The sequence below is a fragment of the Agelaius tricolor genome, unplaced genomic scaffold (genome assembly GCF_023055355.1).
Source record: "Agelaius tricolor isolate 1412-34295 unplaced genomic scaffold, bAgeTri1.0.p SCAF_12, whole genome shotgun sequence".
Taxonomy (NCBI): Eukaryota; Metazoa; Chordata; class Aves; order Passeriformes; family Icteridae; genus Agelaius; species Agelaius tricolor.
This window is the reverse complement of record NW_027269272.1, coordinates 17,657,118-17,674,770: the sequence shown is the minus strand read 5'-3', so window position 1 is coordinate 17,674,770 and position 17,653 is coordinate 17,657,118. Positions and strand designations below refer to the sequence as shown.

Genomic DNA, 17,653 nt, shown 5'->3' with positions numbered 1-17,653 from the left:
CAATACTCTGCCATGTAGCTCACAGTGTGTTCAGAAGATTCCGTTCATTATTTTTTTCCCAGCTTTATGAAGAAACCTGTTTCTTTTGTCCAGTCTCTGCCTTGTTTATGGTGAGAAGGCTTTAAAGCTAATTTGGCATTGCTGTGTGCTCTGCAATCGTTCTCAGTCTGGCTGAGCCACACCTCCCAAAGTACATGATAACGTGCTTTCCTCCTCTTGAACAAATTGTTTTATTTTAGGCCAGCCTGTGCTTTCCCCTGTGTTTTGCCAGCCCTGTTGCCAAAGGGGCAGCCTGTCCTGCTGAGTCTATGGAGAAGTGATCTCAGTATGACTGGAATACTGATCTGGCTTTGGGAATGTGAAAACCACCAGAAGGTTCAGGGTTGATGTGATGTTCCTTTAGTCTCACCTTGTATTTATGTGTTGTCTCCTTGGCCCCACACGCAGTCCTGTGTGGATGCTGTGGGGACATTTCTTCCATTCCTTCTATTGTTGTCTTGCTCCCCATGGATCAGAGGTGAGCTTCCTATTCTTTATACTGTTCTTTGAAGTCTTTATTGTACCTTTAACAGTGTGTACTGCTTCAGCTGAACTGAAGCTGCAAGGGCTCATGTCAAGATTATTGATGGTCACAGCACTGGGGACATGCACTGCCCTTCCCAAGTGATCCTGGAAAGCAGGAGCAGGCATGCTCACTGACATAAATCCTACCATGTTTGTTCACTCTCTGTTGTAGGTTTTGGCTGGCAAAATATTTGTCCTTGAGTAGCACCTGTTGTAGCCCTTCATGTTCAGCATGCTGAGCTATTTTGTTTGGATCCAAAGCGATTTGGAGCTATTGTAGTGCTCCCTGTCATTGCTGTTTTTTGGCCCAGCCCTGTACTTTAACAGGGATGAGTAACCCATACATGTATAAGGGTCAAATGGTTTATACTCAGGTCTTGTAAATATCCTGGCAGTCCCCTTTCTCTGTTAGTGAGGCACAGATTTACAGTGTCAGACCTCTCTCTTATAAAAGTTCTATTTTCTTTGGCCATTCTAGGAATGTATGCTCCTTAGGTCAGGGTTTATTTTCTGTGGGACCTTTATCATACTTGTGGGACCTATAAAACAGTGAATACATGTTACAGTGCAGTGTGAATGTGTTGGCAGTAAGATCAGCAGCAGAGATAGTAGTGTTTAAAATTGGAAACCTGTTGTCTTGATAGACTTGCTTTGAGCCATCTGGACATGTTATTTGACTGTCCCATTATTTCTCGTGTGGAGGAAGAAGCCAGGGTCTTTCGTTGTTTGATGGACATTGAGAGACAGCTGAGAGATTAAATCTGCCTTTCACAGAGCATTCCAGCTCCCTGTGCTGTTAGGAAACCATATGCTCAGTACATCACCAGTTTCCATCAGAGGCAAGGCTGTCACAATCATTGTGTATCTCTCCTGGTGTGGGCTGAAGGCACACAGTGATCAGATATATCAGGGACAATAGTCCCGTTTTTCCTCTCCTTCTTCTCCCTCATCCCTTACTTCTTGGTAATACTCTTGTGTGATATTTTCTTTTTTCCTTCCCTAGAGAGAAAAATCTGCACTATCTCTTGCCCACTGTGTCATTTCTCTGATTTGGCAGTGCACATCTTAGCAGCAGTGCTATTTTCTTTCCTTAAATGCAAATCCTCCTCTGGGTTCTGGTACAAAAAATTATAACATTTCCTCATCTTCAGGTTTTAGCAGAAAGGACAGCTCTCTTTGCAGTGCTAGAAACTTCCCTGTAATTCCTTAGATTTGTCTTGATTCCTCAGTCCCATTAGAATGACTTGCTGCCCAGGTGTGCCTTGCTTCTGTCATGTGCTCTGCATCTCAGGTGTTTTGTTTACTTTGTCATCAGATAGAGCCGCTTGTTTGCCTAGAACAGAAGCTGTGGCTTTGCAGCTCTTCCTGCCACCTTCATCAATAATGCATGTAGAAACATGGAGAGGTTTAAAATTAAAAGAGACTTAGCTAATTGCCTTTGTCATTTGCCAGATTTGGGCAAAAGATTATGATCTAAGTCAATAAAAATTATACTCTTGGCAGGTGTCTTATAAAGTATGGACTTCTTTGCAGTATGTGGGCAGGGGAAAGCCTGGGCTGCCAAAAGCCTTTGTTCAGCAGAGGAATCATGCAGCAGGTCTTTTTAATTTAAATGCACCACAGAACAGCTTTAATGTGTGAAACAGCTTTCCTGTATACATGAAAAGCTAGATAAAAATGAAGAGCATGATGATGATGTCATGTGTATTTCCCAAGGGGAAGTGCAGGAGGGATTTGCATGTGGAGTAGATGATACAGCCCCAAATACTGCTCTGTCCCTATGCTCCACCACCTGCCCAGCCTTGCACTCCTTTCTGGGATGCTGCTTATACTCATTTTCCCCAGCCCATAGCCCTGCCTCTGTCCAGCAGCATAGCCTGGTCTATTTATATTACAGATCTATTTATATTGTTTCAGGATAACTTTCATCATTGTTCCAAGTGTGTCTGGAAAGAGAGACAGAGGCTTGCCATGTAGCTGCAGACGTTAGAAAACAGGGGAAAAAAATACTTCATCCTCTGCAAATGTTTTCCCTCTTGGCTTGTGGGGCTGGTGTTTCACTTAACTTCAACCAAATGTCAAATAAAGCAGGACTGGTTGAAAAGAAGTTGTCCTTAATTTATGGAGTTTCTTGTAAACAAGAATCAACTCTTGGTTCCCCTTCCCTTCCTGCTTATGTTTGCCTCCTGCACTGCTCAGGGAGAACTTCCCCTTGTCTCTCTGCTGTAAAGACATTGTCTGTCAGCCCATTTTCCTTCCTACTCAAGTGTTGCAACTTAGGTGTGGTGGTGCCTTATCTCTCTGTTTTCTTTGTTAGCCTCAGTTCTGTCTCTCAAAAAGCAAAGGAAACAATGTTTTGAAGATGAGTCTCTTCAGCAGGGCCAGCGATAAGATTGGAAGTCAGACTTTGTGATACAAGCACAAAGCCACTGATCAGATGAGTGTTTTCAAAAGGCATTGGAGCAGAAATTGAAATTTAATTTCTGAGCCTCTTCCCTGGATCATTAGAAAACTACTACCCTGTATTAAATACATTAAATTTATTTTTTTGTAAATGTGTGTTTCTGGGTGGAAGTTCCTAGTTATTGGTGTGTAATGAGACATATGTCCCCAAATGCCTTCTGGAACAGCTGTCTCTAGTTCCATAATGTGGCATTGCAGACATTATATTCATTGCTGTGAAAAGCAGGTATCCATGAGAAATGTAGTGGAAATCTGTAGCTATGTAGGTGCCCCTGGGCTGTGACCCAGGGTTGTGGGCAGTGCTACACTGAAATGCAGCACACGGGTGTGAGCAGACAGGGCTCCTCAGAAAGTCCTGCTTTAGGCTTGTTTCTGGCCCTGCAGGCTTGAAATAGAAGAGGGTAATCTTGGAACAAATTTCAAGAGATTAATTTTACTTTAAGATAAAGGTTTTTAATTTTGTAATGCCCTCCTCCTAAAAGACCCCAAACATTTGCAGCAGAAGTGTGAGACTCCATGGGAATAACTGAAAGCTGCTGACTCTGTTTCCTGTCCTCACCTTTCACTGATCCCTGGGGGGGCTGCTGCAGTGGATGATTTGGGAGAGGAGCACACTGGCATCTGAGGAAAAAGGTCTAAAGGCAAGGGAAGAAGATACCAAAAAGTAACCTTACATGACAGAAGGAGACACAGAAAACTTTAACTTCCAAAAGTTAACTAGGAGAGAGAGTTGTAACATTTTGTTAAAACGTGAGCAGACTTAGTACCCAGGCTTCTCTTCTGTGTTTCGTTGCTTTCCCTTGAGGACTAAAACTGAACTAGTATTTGCACTAACTGTTGTTCACTGATCTCAGATTTATTGGTTGCTTTGATCTAAGAATTCAGCAGACTCAGAAGTTTTATTCCTTGTGCTTGACTGCTTCCAAGACTTCCAGTGGTTCAAATTTTATTGCACATTTCACAATATTTGATATTTTCCATCAGAGTTCAGCTCCAGAGTTCTAGGATTACAAGGAAATCCTTATTTAAAATTGTTCCTACACTTCAAAGTTGGAGGCAGGGAGCACGTGAAAGCACAAACATTTGAAACAGAAAGACTAAAAGGCAAATAATTGGACTTTTTCTTATTATTCTTAATGTGTTCTAATTATTTGCTGAGGGTCTGACTTGTGATTTATTTGCTGTGTGGTACTGAAAATTGACGAGCTCAGTGGTGTGCTTTCTTTGTGGCCACCCAGAATCTCCTTATCCATTCTGTTAAAAGGGGCCTCCAGTGTCCTTGACCAGATGTTTCTTACATATACCGACTTTTTTGCATAGTGTCAAAATGTTTGATGCTTCAGCCAGGAGGGCAGTGTCAGGGTCACAGATAATATTGTGTACACTGTTCAGCTTCAGGGATTTTTGGTTTGTGGATTTGGGTTTGTTTTGGGCTGTGGGTTTTTTTTCTTTTCAGCTTATGTTACCTGACCCCTTCTGTTCCTGTTCATATTGAATTATAAACATGGAGATAGCCAGAGTATTCCCTTTGAGAAGAAGGGAGTGGATATTGTGTGGATATTTGTTAGGGACTTGTTATTAACCAAGCAAATTGATATAACAGAAATAGTGAGTGGCTGGAAGTCACTGTGTTACATGTCACCACTCAGTGTTCAGACAGTAACAATTTTTCTGAGTATTCACGGCAAATAAAGCGGAGTAGAAAGATGAATTGCTAGAGATGGAAATGTGCCCTGTGCCAGGTGTTCATCTGGGGAGCTAAACAGCTGATGTGGTGCTTCTCCCCCACAATCCTCTTGATTTCACGTTTTGTTTTTGGCAGTTCATCCTTGTCACGTTGTCTGCTTCCCTCATCTCTTCTTCCCATTGTGTTTCAACAGATCTGGTGGCTGGATCCAGAGCTGACATATGGCAATGCCAAGCCCTTTGTCTTCACACAGGGACACTCAGTGTGTAACCGCTCCTTCTTCCCCTGCTTCGACACCCCTGCAGTGAAGTGCACCTACTCAGCTACTGTCAAGGTAAGGGATGCCTGTGGATGGCTCACAGAGCTCTTAGCTGCTGTTAACTTGTGAAAGTGTAGTTACATCATGTATTTTTAGCAGTTTACATCTGCTAAAAATATTGTGATTCAGTGTTATAAAGAATACTGAATTTTTTAGGTCTAATTCTGGTTCTTGGGCCAGAATCAGGGTAGTGCCCCGAAGGTAACTCTGTTGCCTACCATGCTTGGGTCTTGCCTTCCTTGTACTCAATGCTGAAAGAGTAATTGTGAAATAAAAATATGAGAGAGAATTTGGCTGGCCCCTTCCAATAGTGGTTATTGATGATGATAATACTCAACTGTATTATACCAATTTTTGAAAGAAAAAACCTGAAGTCTTTTGAAATCAGCATCAAATAATGTTGCATTTTGTATAGATGAAATAATTTAATATGTGGGTGCTTTTGGGGCAGCTGGCATATAGGAGGAGTAATATCTTTGGTTGGTATGTTTTCATGGATTGGGCAGATTGTGGTATAAAACCTCACAGAAATATTTCATTTTGTGTTAGGTAAATGATGATTTTTAATGTACATCATCAGGCATAGATGAAAATGAACCAGAGATCTGTGGTTCAGTCATCCAGCTGTGATTATCTGGTGAGTTGATGTGTATGATGATGGTCTTCCAGGCTCCAGCAGGCATACAGGTGTTGATGAGTGCCACCCAAAGTTCCTACCTAGAAGAGGAAGGTGTATATCAATTTTACATGGAATATCCAGTTCCTGCTTACCTAGTGGCCCTGGTGGCTGGAGACCTCACACATGCAGACATAGGTCCAAGGTAAGATTTGCCGTGAGTTCATTCTGCATTTTATGTCTCTGTACAGTGCTTCATACTGTAAAGTAGCAAGGATTTGAGTCATTGAAAAGGGAACAGTTGGGTTCATGAGCTGTGAGCACAGAGAGAGTTTGAAGTGTAGTTGGGTATAAAGAAATTCATGGCACCGCACTGGCAAAGATATGTTCCTCTTCCATAAATGTTGCCTACTGTTCCCTGAAGTCATTACAGCTGCTTTCTCATTGCCTTGTTGAAGGCATTTTTGGTTACCTCTTGCCGTGTTCCCTGGAGCTTTAGTCTAGGAGGGCCCAGGTCTGATGGGAGGTCTCCTTGCTCTATTACCATACATGGAAGTGTGGTAAGCAGTCAGGCTATTTTTTTTTCTAAGAGATAATTCAGTTTGCTGAAGTATCACCTGATGTTTTCTGTTTTCTGACAGGAGCAGAGTGTGGGCAGAGCCTTGCCTGCTGCCAACAGCCATCAGCAAACTTTCTGGCATTGTGGAACGCTGGTTGACTGCTGCAGAGAGTCTGTATGGCCCCTATATATGGGGAAGGTGAGTTTAATCAGTCTCCTGGGAATGTGCAAGGGGAACAAAATAAAACAGTATTGAGAAATGATCATGCTTTCTCCCTATAGCAGGGCAAACTAGCATTTCAGCTGGCAGCATTGTAGTAGTTGAAAACAGACTCTGGAGTTTTGTCTCCACAAGTGGCAGGAAGGACCATGGAGTCATTGGAGATGTTTTAGCTGGTTTGCAGTGGAAAGATCCACTGTTTTGAATTGGAGGTTGGTTTCTAAACAGTGGATCTTTCCTGAGGAATGAGAGTTTTCATACTACAGTGTTTTGTGATGTAAGTCCAGCACTGGGCCAGACATCATTTAAAATGTATGGTTGTTTTATTTATCTCATTTATTTCTGCATTGTTTGTGACATGCCTGAGAATACTGAAAATCTCAGTACAGACTCATTGAGAGTCCAAGTCCCCCAAACCAACATTAATAGCTCTTGAAAAGCTTGACTATATATTTAAAAAGAGTGGTTTTGAGAGAATACTTGCCTCTTTGGATGGGAGAAAATGTTTCCTATATTTCTTTGCTAAAGGTAAGGAGGAAGATCGCCTTGTTGTTGATTTAACAAGTATTGCTTGAAATAATCTGAGAACATGGCCCAGTGTGCCAGTGCTGATCACTGGTAAAGAAATTGAGAAAACAAAATAAATATTACTGTTGTGTTCCAAAGCAGACAGATTAAAGTTATTTTGATGACACTGCATGTGTAGGAAATCAATTCCTTCATTGACAGCTTCCTAGCCTCTCTCTTTCCTGGGAGCCTCTGGGGACTCAATACTGTGTTACACTACTGTTTATAGTGTAAACAGTTGTATAGCTCCCAGCTATACAACTTGTGATGAGTTTGTGTGTGTGAAGGGAGCACAATGCTTCTTTTGATGACATCAAAAGACTGTCAAGTCTTTACATCCAAACATAAGCAGGTCCTTGGCCAACAAAACAAATTGTGATCGTCTGATCAGAATTAGGCACCACTGGTATAGAAAGTTTGTTCGTTCCTGAAGTCACAAGAGAGTCTCACAAGAGCCTTCCCTAAAGAAAGAAAAATGTTATTGTGTCTTCTGAAAACAGAAAATGTTACTCTGTGTCTTCTAGCTGCAATTTACTCATGTCCTTTCTTCTTTCTTCTCTCCCTAATTTTAGATATGACATTGTTTTTCTTCCTCCTTCCTTCCCTATTGTTGCCATGGAAAACCCATGCCTGACCTTCATCATCTCTTCCATTCTGGAGAGCGATGAGTTTTTGATCATTGACGTCATTCATGAAGTTGCCCACAGCTGGTTTGGGAACGCGGTCACCAACGCCACGTGGGAGGAGATGTGGCTGAGCGAGGGCCTGGCCACCTACGCGCAGCGCCGCATCACCACCGAGACCTACGGTACAGCTCCAGAAACTCCTCCCTGTGCTCCTTCTTACCAGAACTCTGAGCTGCTGCTCCGAGTATTTGCCTTGGAAGCTCAGAAGTCTGTAGGGAGCTGGTTTTCAGTTAGGCTTTGTTTTATTTCTGGAACACACACCCACACACAGCCCCAAAGTTTGTGTTGAACGTGTTGCATACTTAGAGTTTGACGTTGTCTTGGCTTTAGTGGGCTCAATACCAGATATGGTACCAGGGACTTTGAGTGAGGTGTGTTAGCACAATGCTGTGAGGACTTGGAACTACTGTTGGGTACCAGGCAGGTGCTGGTATGTCAGAGCAAGATCACCAGAGGATGCTTCAGAGAAAGACGTAAGAAATCTTATAAAAGTTACATTGTGAAACAAGTGTCCTCTGAACAAGTGTCCTTTTAATTCTGATCAGTTAGTAGCTACCTACTGTTAAAAAGAATGATGGCAGTAGCATTAAAATAAAAGTGGAGATTTATGTAGCTGTTTATGTGCTGGAGATTTCCTGCAGGATTGTAAACCCTGCTTTTGCTTGTGTCAGTGAATTTCACAGGTCAGTTTTATGATGCTGTCTTTAGAATATATAAGTAGTAAATTAGTCCTCTTTCTTTTAAGTTTAATTGGCTTGTTATTGAAGTGAATAATGGGAATGTATGCTTTTCTAGTTTGTCCTGTTATATTCTTAAAAGCCAGTTCCATGTATTTTCTCAAGCATCCAATGTAAACAATCTTAGAAAAGTCCCTAGAAATCTTGACAGCAAAAATGTTTAGAAGAAAGCATTTGTTTTTATTCATGTATATTGTTTTTGGACATGAACTGATGACAAGTTTAGGCAAAGAAGTGCTCTGAGCATCTATGGAGATGTTACAATGCATATTACATATCTTTGAAAGCTGTTTTATGTTGAATAATTCTCAGTGAGTAGTACTGTCCTAAGTCACATTATGCATGGCAGTAATGTGAGAAGGTCAGCAGATATCAACCTGTTCATCATCTTAGTCTGTTCCATCCAACATAGAACAAAATCCTTGCTGATTTTGGTCTATTCTCTAGAACTGGTTGTTCCAAGAAGCATCTGCTGGGAAACTAAAAAACGTCTTTCCCTGTGCAATTCTTTAGTAAGCTCTTTCTCCATTCTATTTTGTTTCCAAGACAGACCTTTGATCTAAATCTTACCGTCTCTGACATAATTTCTGGAGTCTTTTCTGTTGATAGTAAATAGATATCTTTGCAATGATATTGTTTAGGGAAATTTGAGTCCAGTGACTACCACTCCTCTTGGATCTTGCTTAATTCTCCTCTCTGTAGCTTGAAGTAATTGCCCTTAACACTAGTTACCCTAGTTCTTGCTTTCCCCTGGAATCAGGTCCACTTCCTTCTCTGCTCATACAGGTTCTTTTGTTTTCCAGATATGTCCTGGTTCTCAATTCACATTTGGCTATGTAGGATTTGGGTGTTACATTGAGAGTCTGAGGTTGTATTGTGTAACAAACCCTAACTTCAGGTTAAAAACTCAGCAAAGAAGGCTAAAATTTTAATAGTTATGGGTGTTAAGTATCTTCTGAATCTGAAAATCCATTTTCTGCAGCTTCTAATGTCTGCAAGGGCATAGGAAAGATCTCTTGACTTGGCAGTGTAATACAGCTAGTTTGGTTAGAAAGCATGGAATGCTCTATATTGCAATTAGGGAGAAGGAGGAGCTTACCCAGTCACAGCTGTAAAAAGTCCTAATGAGAGGAAGGTGAAATACTTAGGGCAAAAACCAGGTAGGATGATAGATAAAGCTTTAAAATATATACAGGATACAATAACCAAATCCAATTCTTTTCTCTTTCCACTCAAGAGGTGACATTTGCTTAGTAATTCTTGGCACTGAGTATGGAATTGTGTTTACTATTCTACCAGTGACAGTATGCTTTTGCAGCACTTGATTGTCCCTGAAAGTTACCTGTACAATACTTATTTCAGTGCTGCCCTCCTTATCTTGCAAGAACTGATGAGATGATGTGAAGGATGTAAACTTTAGCATCATTTTCATGCTGTTTTGGTTTCCAGTGCAGCCTGATGCATGATCAGAGTGAGGAAATACACTGGGTTGGGCTCTGACTTCCATCACTAATTACAAGGATGTTCTGCACTCAAGTTCCTCTGCCATTACATTACTGTGATTCTGTCTCACTGTTCTGTCTTTTGCACTTGCAGCAGCTTTTAGTTTGTCCCTGTGCCAGTCCTGCACAGATCAGCTTTTGCTGATCATTTTCCCACAACTAACAAGCTGCTTTCTGGGGTAGGAGCTGCCTTCACATGTTTGGAGACTGCATTCCGCCTCGATGCTCTCCACAGACAGATGAAGCTCCTTGGAGAAGACAACCCGGTCAGCAAGCTTCAGGTTAAACTGGAGCCAGGTATTGCTTTTGGCTGAGGCTGCTCTACACAAAATTATACACCTCTCTATATCCATTATGGAATAGTGACAAAAAAAAAAGGACTAATATTTGCATATCTTTTTTTGAAAAAAAAAATTGGTTTGTAAACCAGTCTAAAAACAAGTAAGGAAGTTTTGCTTTCAAGCTTTTTTCAAGGTTGGATAATTCATCTTTATAGATACTGTTCTGTGTAAGAACAGACTTACTGAGTAGAAAGCATGTGAAAAACTGCCTTGAAAGCTGTGTGGGTTTGCAATTCTGGATATGTAAAATCAAGTATTTTAAATGGAAATATTTGGAAACATAATATAAAATCCTTTGCTATTCAATGTTCCTCTCTTTATGTGTTCATGGTAAGAGCTATGTATGTATTTAGCAAGCAGATAAACAGGTACTTGCTCTGAGTTGAGCTGTGCAGAGGCTGTTTGGTTATTCCCTGAGCAGATGCAATACCTGATGTAAATTTACCAGATGTAAATACCTGTCTCCTTCACTGGTAGTTCTCTAGTTCTGTGGTCACAGTTGGGTGGGTGAAGCTGTCTTCTATCTAGATGATTTTTAAAACAACCTAAAATGCAAGTGGAGATGATATTGAAGTCAAATGGAAAAGCATGTGTGAAAGCCTCAAAAAAGGAGCAAGTGGTGATTACCTTTTATTGATATCTTTGAAAATTTGTGGTATGGTGATTCCCAGAACCTGGCACTGAAAAAAGAAAAAAAAGGATTTGTTTTCAAGTTCCAGATCTGTTTTCAGTGACCTCTAGTTTGAAGTGACTTATTCCATTGGGAGTTACTACTTACCTTACAATGACTGATTTAAAAAAAAAAAAAAAAGTTATTTTTTCAGGCTGTGTCTTTGGACTGCATCTATTTATTTACTACAGTAACTTAAATGTACTGACAACAAGCTTAGTTTTTCTAAAGTCACTATGTCTCAGCTTGGTGATCTCTAAGGAGTCTGTATAACTCAGAAGGGCTGGAAATCACTCTCCTCATTAGTTTCTTATCATGTTGTCTTCTTTCAGGTGTAAATCCCAGTAATTTAATGAACCTCTTCACCTATGAGAAAGGCTACTGCTTTGTTTACTACCTGTCCCAGCTCTGTGGTGACCCCAGACACTTTGACTCCTTCCTAAGAGTGAGTGTAAATATGTGTTTTCTTGAGATTTAGAGTTGATTTTTTGTTGTTGGGGTTTTTTTCCTCAGATTCTTTCACTGTGGCTAATTGTTAAGGGTAAAGTTGAATACAAGTGTGTCAGAGATGGAGGAAAGTTGTGGGCCTGTCAGCTTACATGAATCTTTGTGCAAGATTTCTGAGATTCTGAGATCATGAGGTCCTAGATACAGAGCAGTAGTATATATTTGTTATCACTTGTTCTGTCCTCCAAGTAATTAGAAAGCTGTTCCAGCACAGATTGTTGTGACTGGAAAGATGTGACTTGATTCACTACTAAAAAGTGTTAACTTGGATTTTTTTTTTACCCAAGGTGACAAAGGGTATGGGTTACTGTACGGGAGCAGGCTGGTGCCTGGAAGCACACTTGCAAAACCTATAAAAAAGTGTCAGCCTACTGACTTGTTTTTGAAAAGGAAATGAAATTACACTCAGCTGTCAATGTATTTGCAGCTACTCTCTTTTTCCTTGTTTCTTTATTTAACTGGGTGAGGAGGGAGAATATTTTTCTTCAAATAATTTTTTAAACCTTCAAATAATTGTTCCTACTCTTATGCTTGTATTTTTTTTTGTTGTTATTGTTGTGGCATGCAGTGATTCTACATCAAAAGGAAGCTGTCTTACTCCTAATCATAATTTGAACGTTTTACTATTTTAGGCCTACATTGAGAAGTATAAATTTACCAGTGTTGTCGCTCAAGATCTTCTGGATTCCTTCCTGAATTTTTTTCCAGAGCTGAAAGAGCAATGTGTTGAGAGCAAAGCAGGTAGGAGATTTACTAAGTTAACTGTAAACATTGTAGAAAACCTGGATGATGAATTTTGTGCTTGGCTTGGAGGATGCACAGAGAAATGCTAAGGCAAACAAAATAGTTCAGCAGCAACCAGATGTTCTTGACAGAATTTGTGGCTACTGCCTCTACACTGGGGAATGAGAATCTCTGAAACTGCTGACAATTTTGGCATTAATTAGCTGAGTGTCCCTTGGTTAACTTTCTCATTAACTCACCTTCACTCTGCAGACAGAATGATCAGTGCTTGTAAGATTTACACATGCTTAAATGCAGGGAAAGGTGAATACGCTTTGAAATTTCGTCTATTTTAATAACAAAAAACATGCTTTGAGAACTGTAACTTCCCCAAGATCCTGCCCATGCATATAAAATATCTTCCAGAATGTTTCACTTTGCCTTGTATCCCCCATTTATAGCTGTTGGTGGATTTGTGGAAGGTCTGTGGCCTACCCAGGTGCTTATTATCTCACTTTCTTAAAGAAATGAGACTCATGTTATCCTGCCATGTGTCCATCCCTGTGAATAGCTATTGAGCCCATTCAACAGTTTAAAGCAGACAGCAGAGTACAGCTCTTAAGGATACTGGGTGCCTGCAGGCTTTGTGGAGAGGAAACTGCCTGTGGAGATGAGAGAGTTTTCTGTGGCAAAAACTGTGGCATGAGCTCAGCAGTTCTGTGTTTTATTTGGCCCACTGGTAGGCTAATGAGTTAACCACAGAAGTTGCTAATTTTTGCCTGGCTAATATTCAGGGGATGCAGAAGGTAGGAGTTTTAGCATAGATGGTGTGGAACAGGAAGTATTGCCATGGGTTAGAAAAGTACAGAGGTTGTAAAAGGTCAAGAGGAGCAGCTCTGCTGGAAAGCAGGCTCTGCTGCTTGTGAAGAAACTTTTTTTAAAATTGGTTGCATAAATAAATATAAATTGCTTGGGTTTGCTGGTGAGTAGGAGGAGTTTAGTCATCCCTCTCACCTCCTTTTTTTCTATAAAATGGGTTTTCTCCATATTTGTCAGTCTTCCTCAAAATTCTGAGAGAGAATGCAGGCACACAAATATTAGAGCATAATTTGAACATAGGTACTTGTCAGCCTGGCTGCCTTAAGAGTATGTGTATTTCTTGTACTTACTGTACTGTTGAGCACTCTTCCAGGTCTTCCATAGGCTATCCCAAAGAGGCTGCTAAGACTGTTGTGTCACTATAACTATTGGTTGCTGTTGTTACAACCTCCCTTAACTATGCTAGAAGCAATCCTGAACTTTGAGGCAGCCAAGCCACCTGCAGAGATCTCTGCTCCACGTTTTTGGTGCTCCTCATTCCAGGACTGGAGTTTGAACGTTGGCTCAATGCTACAGGACCTCCGTTAGCTGAGCCGGACTTATCTCAGGGATCCAGTCTGACCAGACCAGTGGAGACACTCTTCAAACTCTGGACCACAGAGCCTCTGGACTCTGTTGCTGCTGCCAGCAGTGTTGACCTCACTAAATGGAGAACGTTCCAAACTGTGCTTTTCCTGGACAGATTGCTGGATGGATCACCACTGCCACATGGTGAGTGCTCTTTCCAGGATAGTAGAAAATTATCCCTGGAATAATTGATTGAATTCTAAAGATCCCTGCCTCTGGTTGACATTATAATTCACATAAAGTCAGGTTGATGTCCCAGGCCATGTCACAGAGGGATTGGAATAGGAGATCTTCAAGTCTTTCTCAGCCCAACAGATTCTATGATTCTGTGATTTGATGAGTTGTTATCATCTGATGACCCTCAAAATTGACAAAATAGGTCATAGTTCTTTCTCTGTGTATGTGCTCTCTTCAGAGGTGATAAAAAAGCTCTCGGAATGTTACTCCTCTCAGCTGGACTCCATGAATGCAGAAATCCGTATCCGCTGGTTGCAGATTGTAGTCCGAAATGACTATTACCCAGACCTTTACAAAGTCCGTCGCTTCTTGGAAAACCAGGTACTAACTGCTGGATTAAACTCACTGCACCTCTCAGTGCATGAGACATGTGCATGAGACATGCGACGTGAAAGACCTTGGAACTTCTGCTTCCTGGCCAAGTGTAGCCCAGGTGTGTTGCGAAGGGGCTGAGCATGGCTCACCTGCTAGCGGTGGGAGGAATGGGCAGATGTAATTTCAAATGCCTCCAGATAATCTCTGCTTTTCTAGCCTGACTCAATACCCTTGTCCCAGTTCTGCCCCATGCATTTTATGTATTGCTTTGCAGCAGCCCTGGCTTTTCCAGACCACAAGTTTTTGCACTACTAAATCATGTGATTATTTGAATATTTACACTTCAAGCAAGGCTAGGGCTCATCGAGTTCTTTTCAGTAGTTGTTATTGTGCTGGAGCAAAAGTTTAATGCATGTGTTCAGTGTGGCCTCTTTTATTCGGCCTTTAAAAATAGTTCTGTAAAAATACTTCTGTGGAAGTAGCTCAGTCTCAGAGAGCAGATTTTTTTTTTATTACCATTCATGAAAATCCTTGCATTGGACTTAGAATAGACTCATCTGTCTTTTGGAGAAATGTGTTGCTTGTCTCCAGTCTGAAGTTACTCAGGGCTGTTGGAGTGTAGCTGTAGAAGAGCTGAACTTCTTGACTTTCATTGAAATGTTTTTATCTTGTTTTCCTTTTTTTGTAGATGTCTCGGATGTACACAATTCCACTTTACGAGGACCTTTGCACTGGCACTCTCAAGTCTTTTGCCTTAGAAATTTTTTACCAGACCCAAAACCAGCTGCACCCCAATTTGCGGAAAACGATCCAGCAGATCTTATCCCAGGGCTTGAATCCACTTCCTGCCATAGACACTACAGCAGTCACTACAGACACACCAGCAATGGTGCTTGAGGACAAAGTCTCAGAGGCCACAAATGGTGCCATTTCACTCAGGGATGTCAACGTGTCTGCTTAGATCACCAGTTCATGCCAGCCACGAAGCTTGAAAATGGGGACAGGAACAGAGGAAAGATACCAAGCATTGCCTCCTTTCCCTCAGCCTTGCAGCTGCAGTGTGTTGTAACTGGATTTCTCTCCCAAAACACAAAGCAAATGTGCCTTCAAGTATCCAGTGTGTAATACTGCCAGGTTTCAGAGATCTCCACCAGCTGTGTGACGAATATTTTGATTCAGTTTTTACTAGGCAGGGACTCCTGGGCTGTTGCTTCTCCATGGAAAGTGGATAGTTCCCTTTCCTGAGGCTCTTCTGGATGGTTTCTTCAGATTTGTTGTTTGGTGGGAGGGTATTATTTTTCTTCTTATTTTTCCTTTTTTTTTGTCTGAGGCCACTGAGGCTGTGGAGTATGTCCTACTTGCTGTATGTATGTTGCTGGGGAGTGTGTATGTGTCAAGCTGTCATTGTCCTAATATTTGGGCTAAAGTTCTGCAAAGGAGAGACTCAGGAATTGTTAGTGGCAGCAAACATGTTTTCATGTTATGCTCCTTCCTGTGACAGAGGTATTGTGATTTGGGAGGAAGGGGACTAATGCTTAAATGAGAAACTAATTTTAAATAGCTCCTGTTCCTCCCTGCCCATAGGTGGCTAAATAATAATAATAATAATAATGGTGATGCTCTTTATATATATTAAGAAATATATAAAAAGAACAGGGAAACATTATGATGGATTTGAAATCCTGCTAACCCTACCCTCAGTTTTCCCTTTGCACTCAATGGGACAAGCAATAAAGAAATGTGTAGGCTTGAGTTTTCAAAATCAAAATTAGGTTCCCAAATGCCATCAATTCTGGTACTAGCTGGATGTCTAAATCTTTTTAACTGTTTTGACAAGTCTAGCTGCAACCTTTGCTAGTGTGTCAGGATGCGTGGCACATGCATCAGATGCACTCTGTGTCTTTTATTCTCTCCTTTTGGAGGAATTACCAAGACTTGTAATTTTTTTAAGATCCCCAGCATATCTTGGCCTGTAGGTCAGCCATGAAAATATCCATGCTTTACCGCCTTGAATAATGTTTGCCTGAATAACAGTGGCCCTGTCATACGATAATCTGAGGGAAGCACCATCTTTCTTGATGTGAAACTTTTAAGTCCCACTTTACCCAAGTCTGTTTTCTGACTTATGGTGGGAGTAAGGTGCCATTTCATTTCCTGACATGCTGTTTCACTGGCCAGCCATGTAAGATGCGAAGACACTGTCTTCCCTCTGTGCTGTTTGGTCTCAGGAAGCCAAGGGTAAAGTGTCCTGGGGTATTGCAGAGTACAGGTGATGGTTCTTAGACTCTGTGCCACAAACTTTTAAACATGTGGGTACCTCATGTTTTAAACATGTGGGTACCTCATGTTTTAAACATGTGGGTACCTCAAAGGCATCTCTGAGCTGATGCATCACCAGGATAGTATGAACAAAAAGCAAAACATTTGGAAAAGACTCGGTTAACAGAGATGTGAGAGAGAAATTGTTTTATGCTTCAGGGCAAATTTTAGCCCTGCTATGGGGATCTGCCTAGACAGGAAGAGGAGGAAATTTGGGAGGGCTTTGTTTTCTTCACCAAAAGTATCTGTTTACACCCATGTGTGGATGGGGACTTAGGTGCTGTTACTGGATCTTCATTTTCTGGCTTTAAATTAATTTGGACTTCACCATAGCCTTAGCCTGGGCTGAACTGGGATAAAGCAATAATAAACTCAGGCCTCTGTAGTGCTTCATTAGTTTTAAAAATGGGCCATCAGCATTTTTGGGCTTCAGAACTCCAAGCTCTGATCTTTGCTCCTTGAATGGGATTATCTTTTAAATTCTGCTTTGTTTTCCCAGAAAGGATGGAGAATGATGTTTTCTACACAAATCTCTTTCCTTTTCATTTGATGTTCTATTGAAAGAGATTTGTACAAGCTGATTTTACACTTCCGGAGCTGCCGCTGTTGGTGCTGCGTCTCCTGGACCCCAGTGCCAGCAGTGGCAGCCTGGTTGAGACCAGGAACCACTAGCATTTTTGGAATCACGGGCCTCTGTTCTAACATATTTTATTTAGTGGGAGAATGTTTGTGACCCTGGTGGGAATTTTTCATTTACATGGATGCCTTATGATGATTGTCAAATTAAACTAAGCTTTGTGACAAGTTCAGCCTTTTGGGCAGTTTTTTGGCGTCCCTGCTGTAGCTGTGGGGAAGAGCTAACTTGGTACATTGTCTTTGTTTTGTTCTTTTCTGGGATGCAGCATAGAGAGGGAGTTTGGAAGCTCTTTCAAAGCCACACAGGAAGGTGCTGGAGAGGTGGCAAAAGCAAACAATCAAAAATAAATATTATCTATTGTTACTAGGACTGACTGAAATACATCAGATCAGCTCTGTGTTTGCATAGTTTGCATAGACATCCACCAAAGCAAGGAAATGCTGGCTGAACTGAACAGACTGTTTCCTGGTTAAAGAACACAAGATGTATGATAGTGTTTCTGCTCTCATCTCTGCGAGATCCCATCAAATGGCTTTTG

General features: G+C 41.2%; 1 protein-coding gene across 2 annotated transcripts in view; it reads left to right on the top strand.

The window, feature by feature from the left end:
• Nucleotides 1-17,282, top strand: part of ABCC5 (ATP binding cassette subfamily C member 5) — a 67,559-nt gene extending 50,277 nt beyond the window's left edge. For both annotated transcript variants that reach the window (XM_071437896.1, XM_071437892.1), the window contains 10 exons: nt 4,908-5,048; nt 5,703-5,854; nt 6,291-6,407; nt 7,568-7,803; nt 10,104-10,217; nt 11,264-11,376; nt 12,071-12,179; nt 13,524-13,751; nt 14,023-14,165; nt 14,848-17,282. In XM_071437896.1, the coding sequence (XP_071293997.1) occupies nt 4,908-5,048; nt 5,703-5,854; nt 6,291-6,407; nt 7,568-7,803; nt 10,104-10,217; nt 11,264-11,376; nt 12,071-12,179; nt 13,524-13,751; nt 14,023-14,165; nt 14,848-15,120 (1,626 nt within the window). In that variant the 3' untranslated portion in view covers nt 15,121-17,282. The remainder of the gene's footprint in view (nt 1-4,907; nt 5,049-5,702; nt 5,855-6,290; nt 6,408-7,567; nt 7,804-10,103; nt 10,218-11,263; nt 11,377-12,070; nt 12,180-13,523; nt 13,752-14,022; nt 14,166-14,847) is intronic.
• Nucleotides 17,283-17,653: the final 371 nt, after the last annotated feature.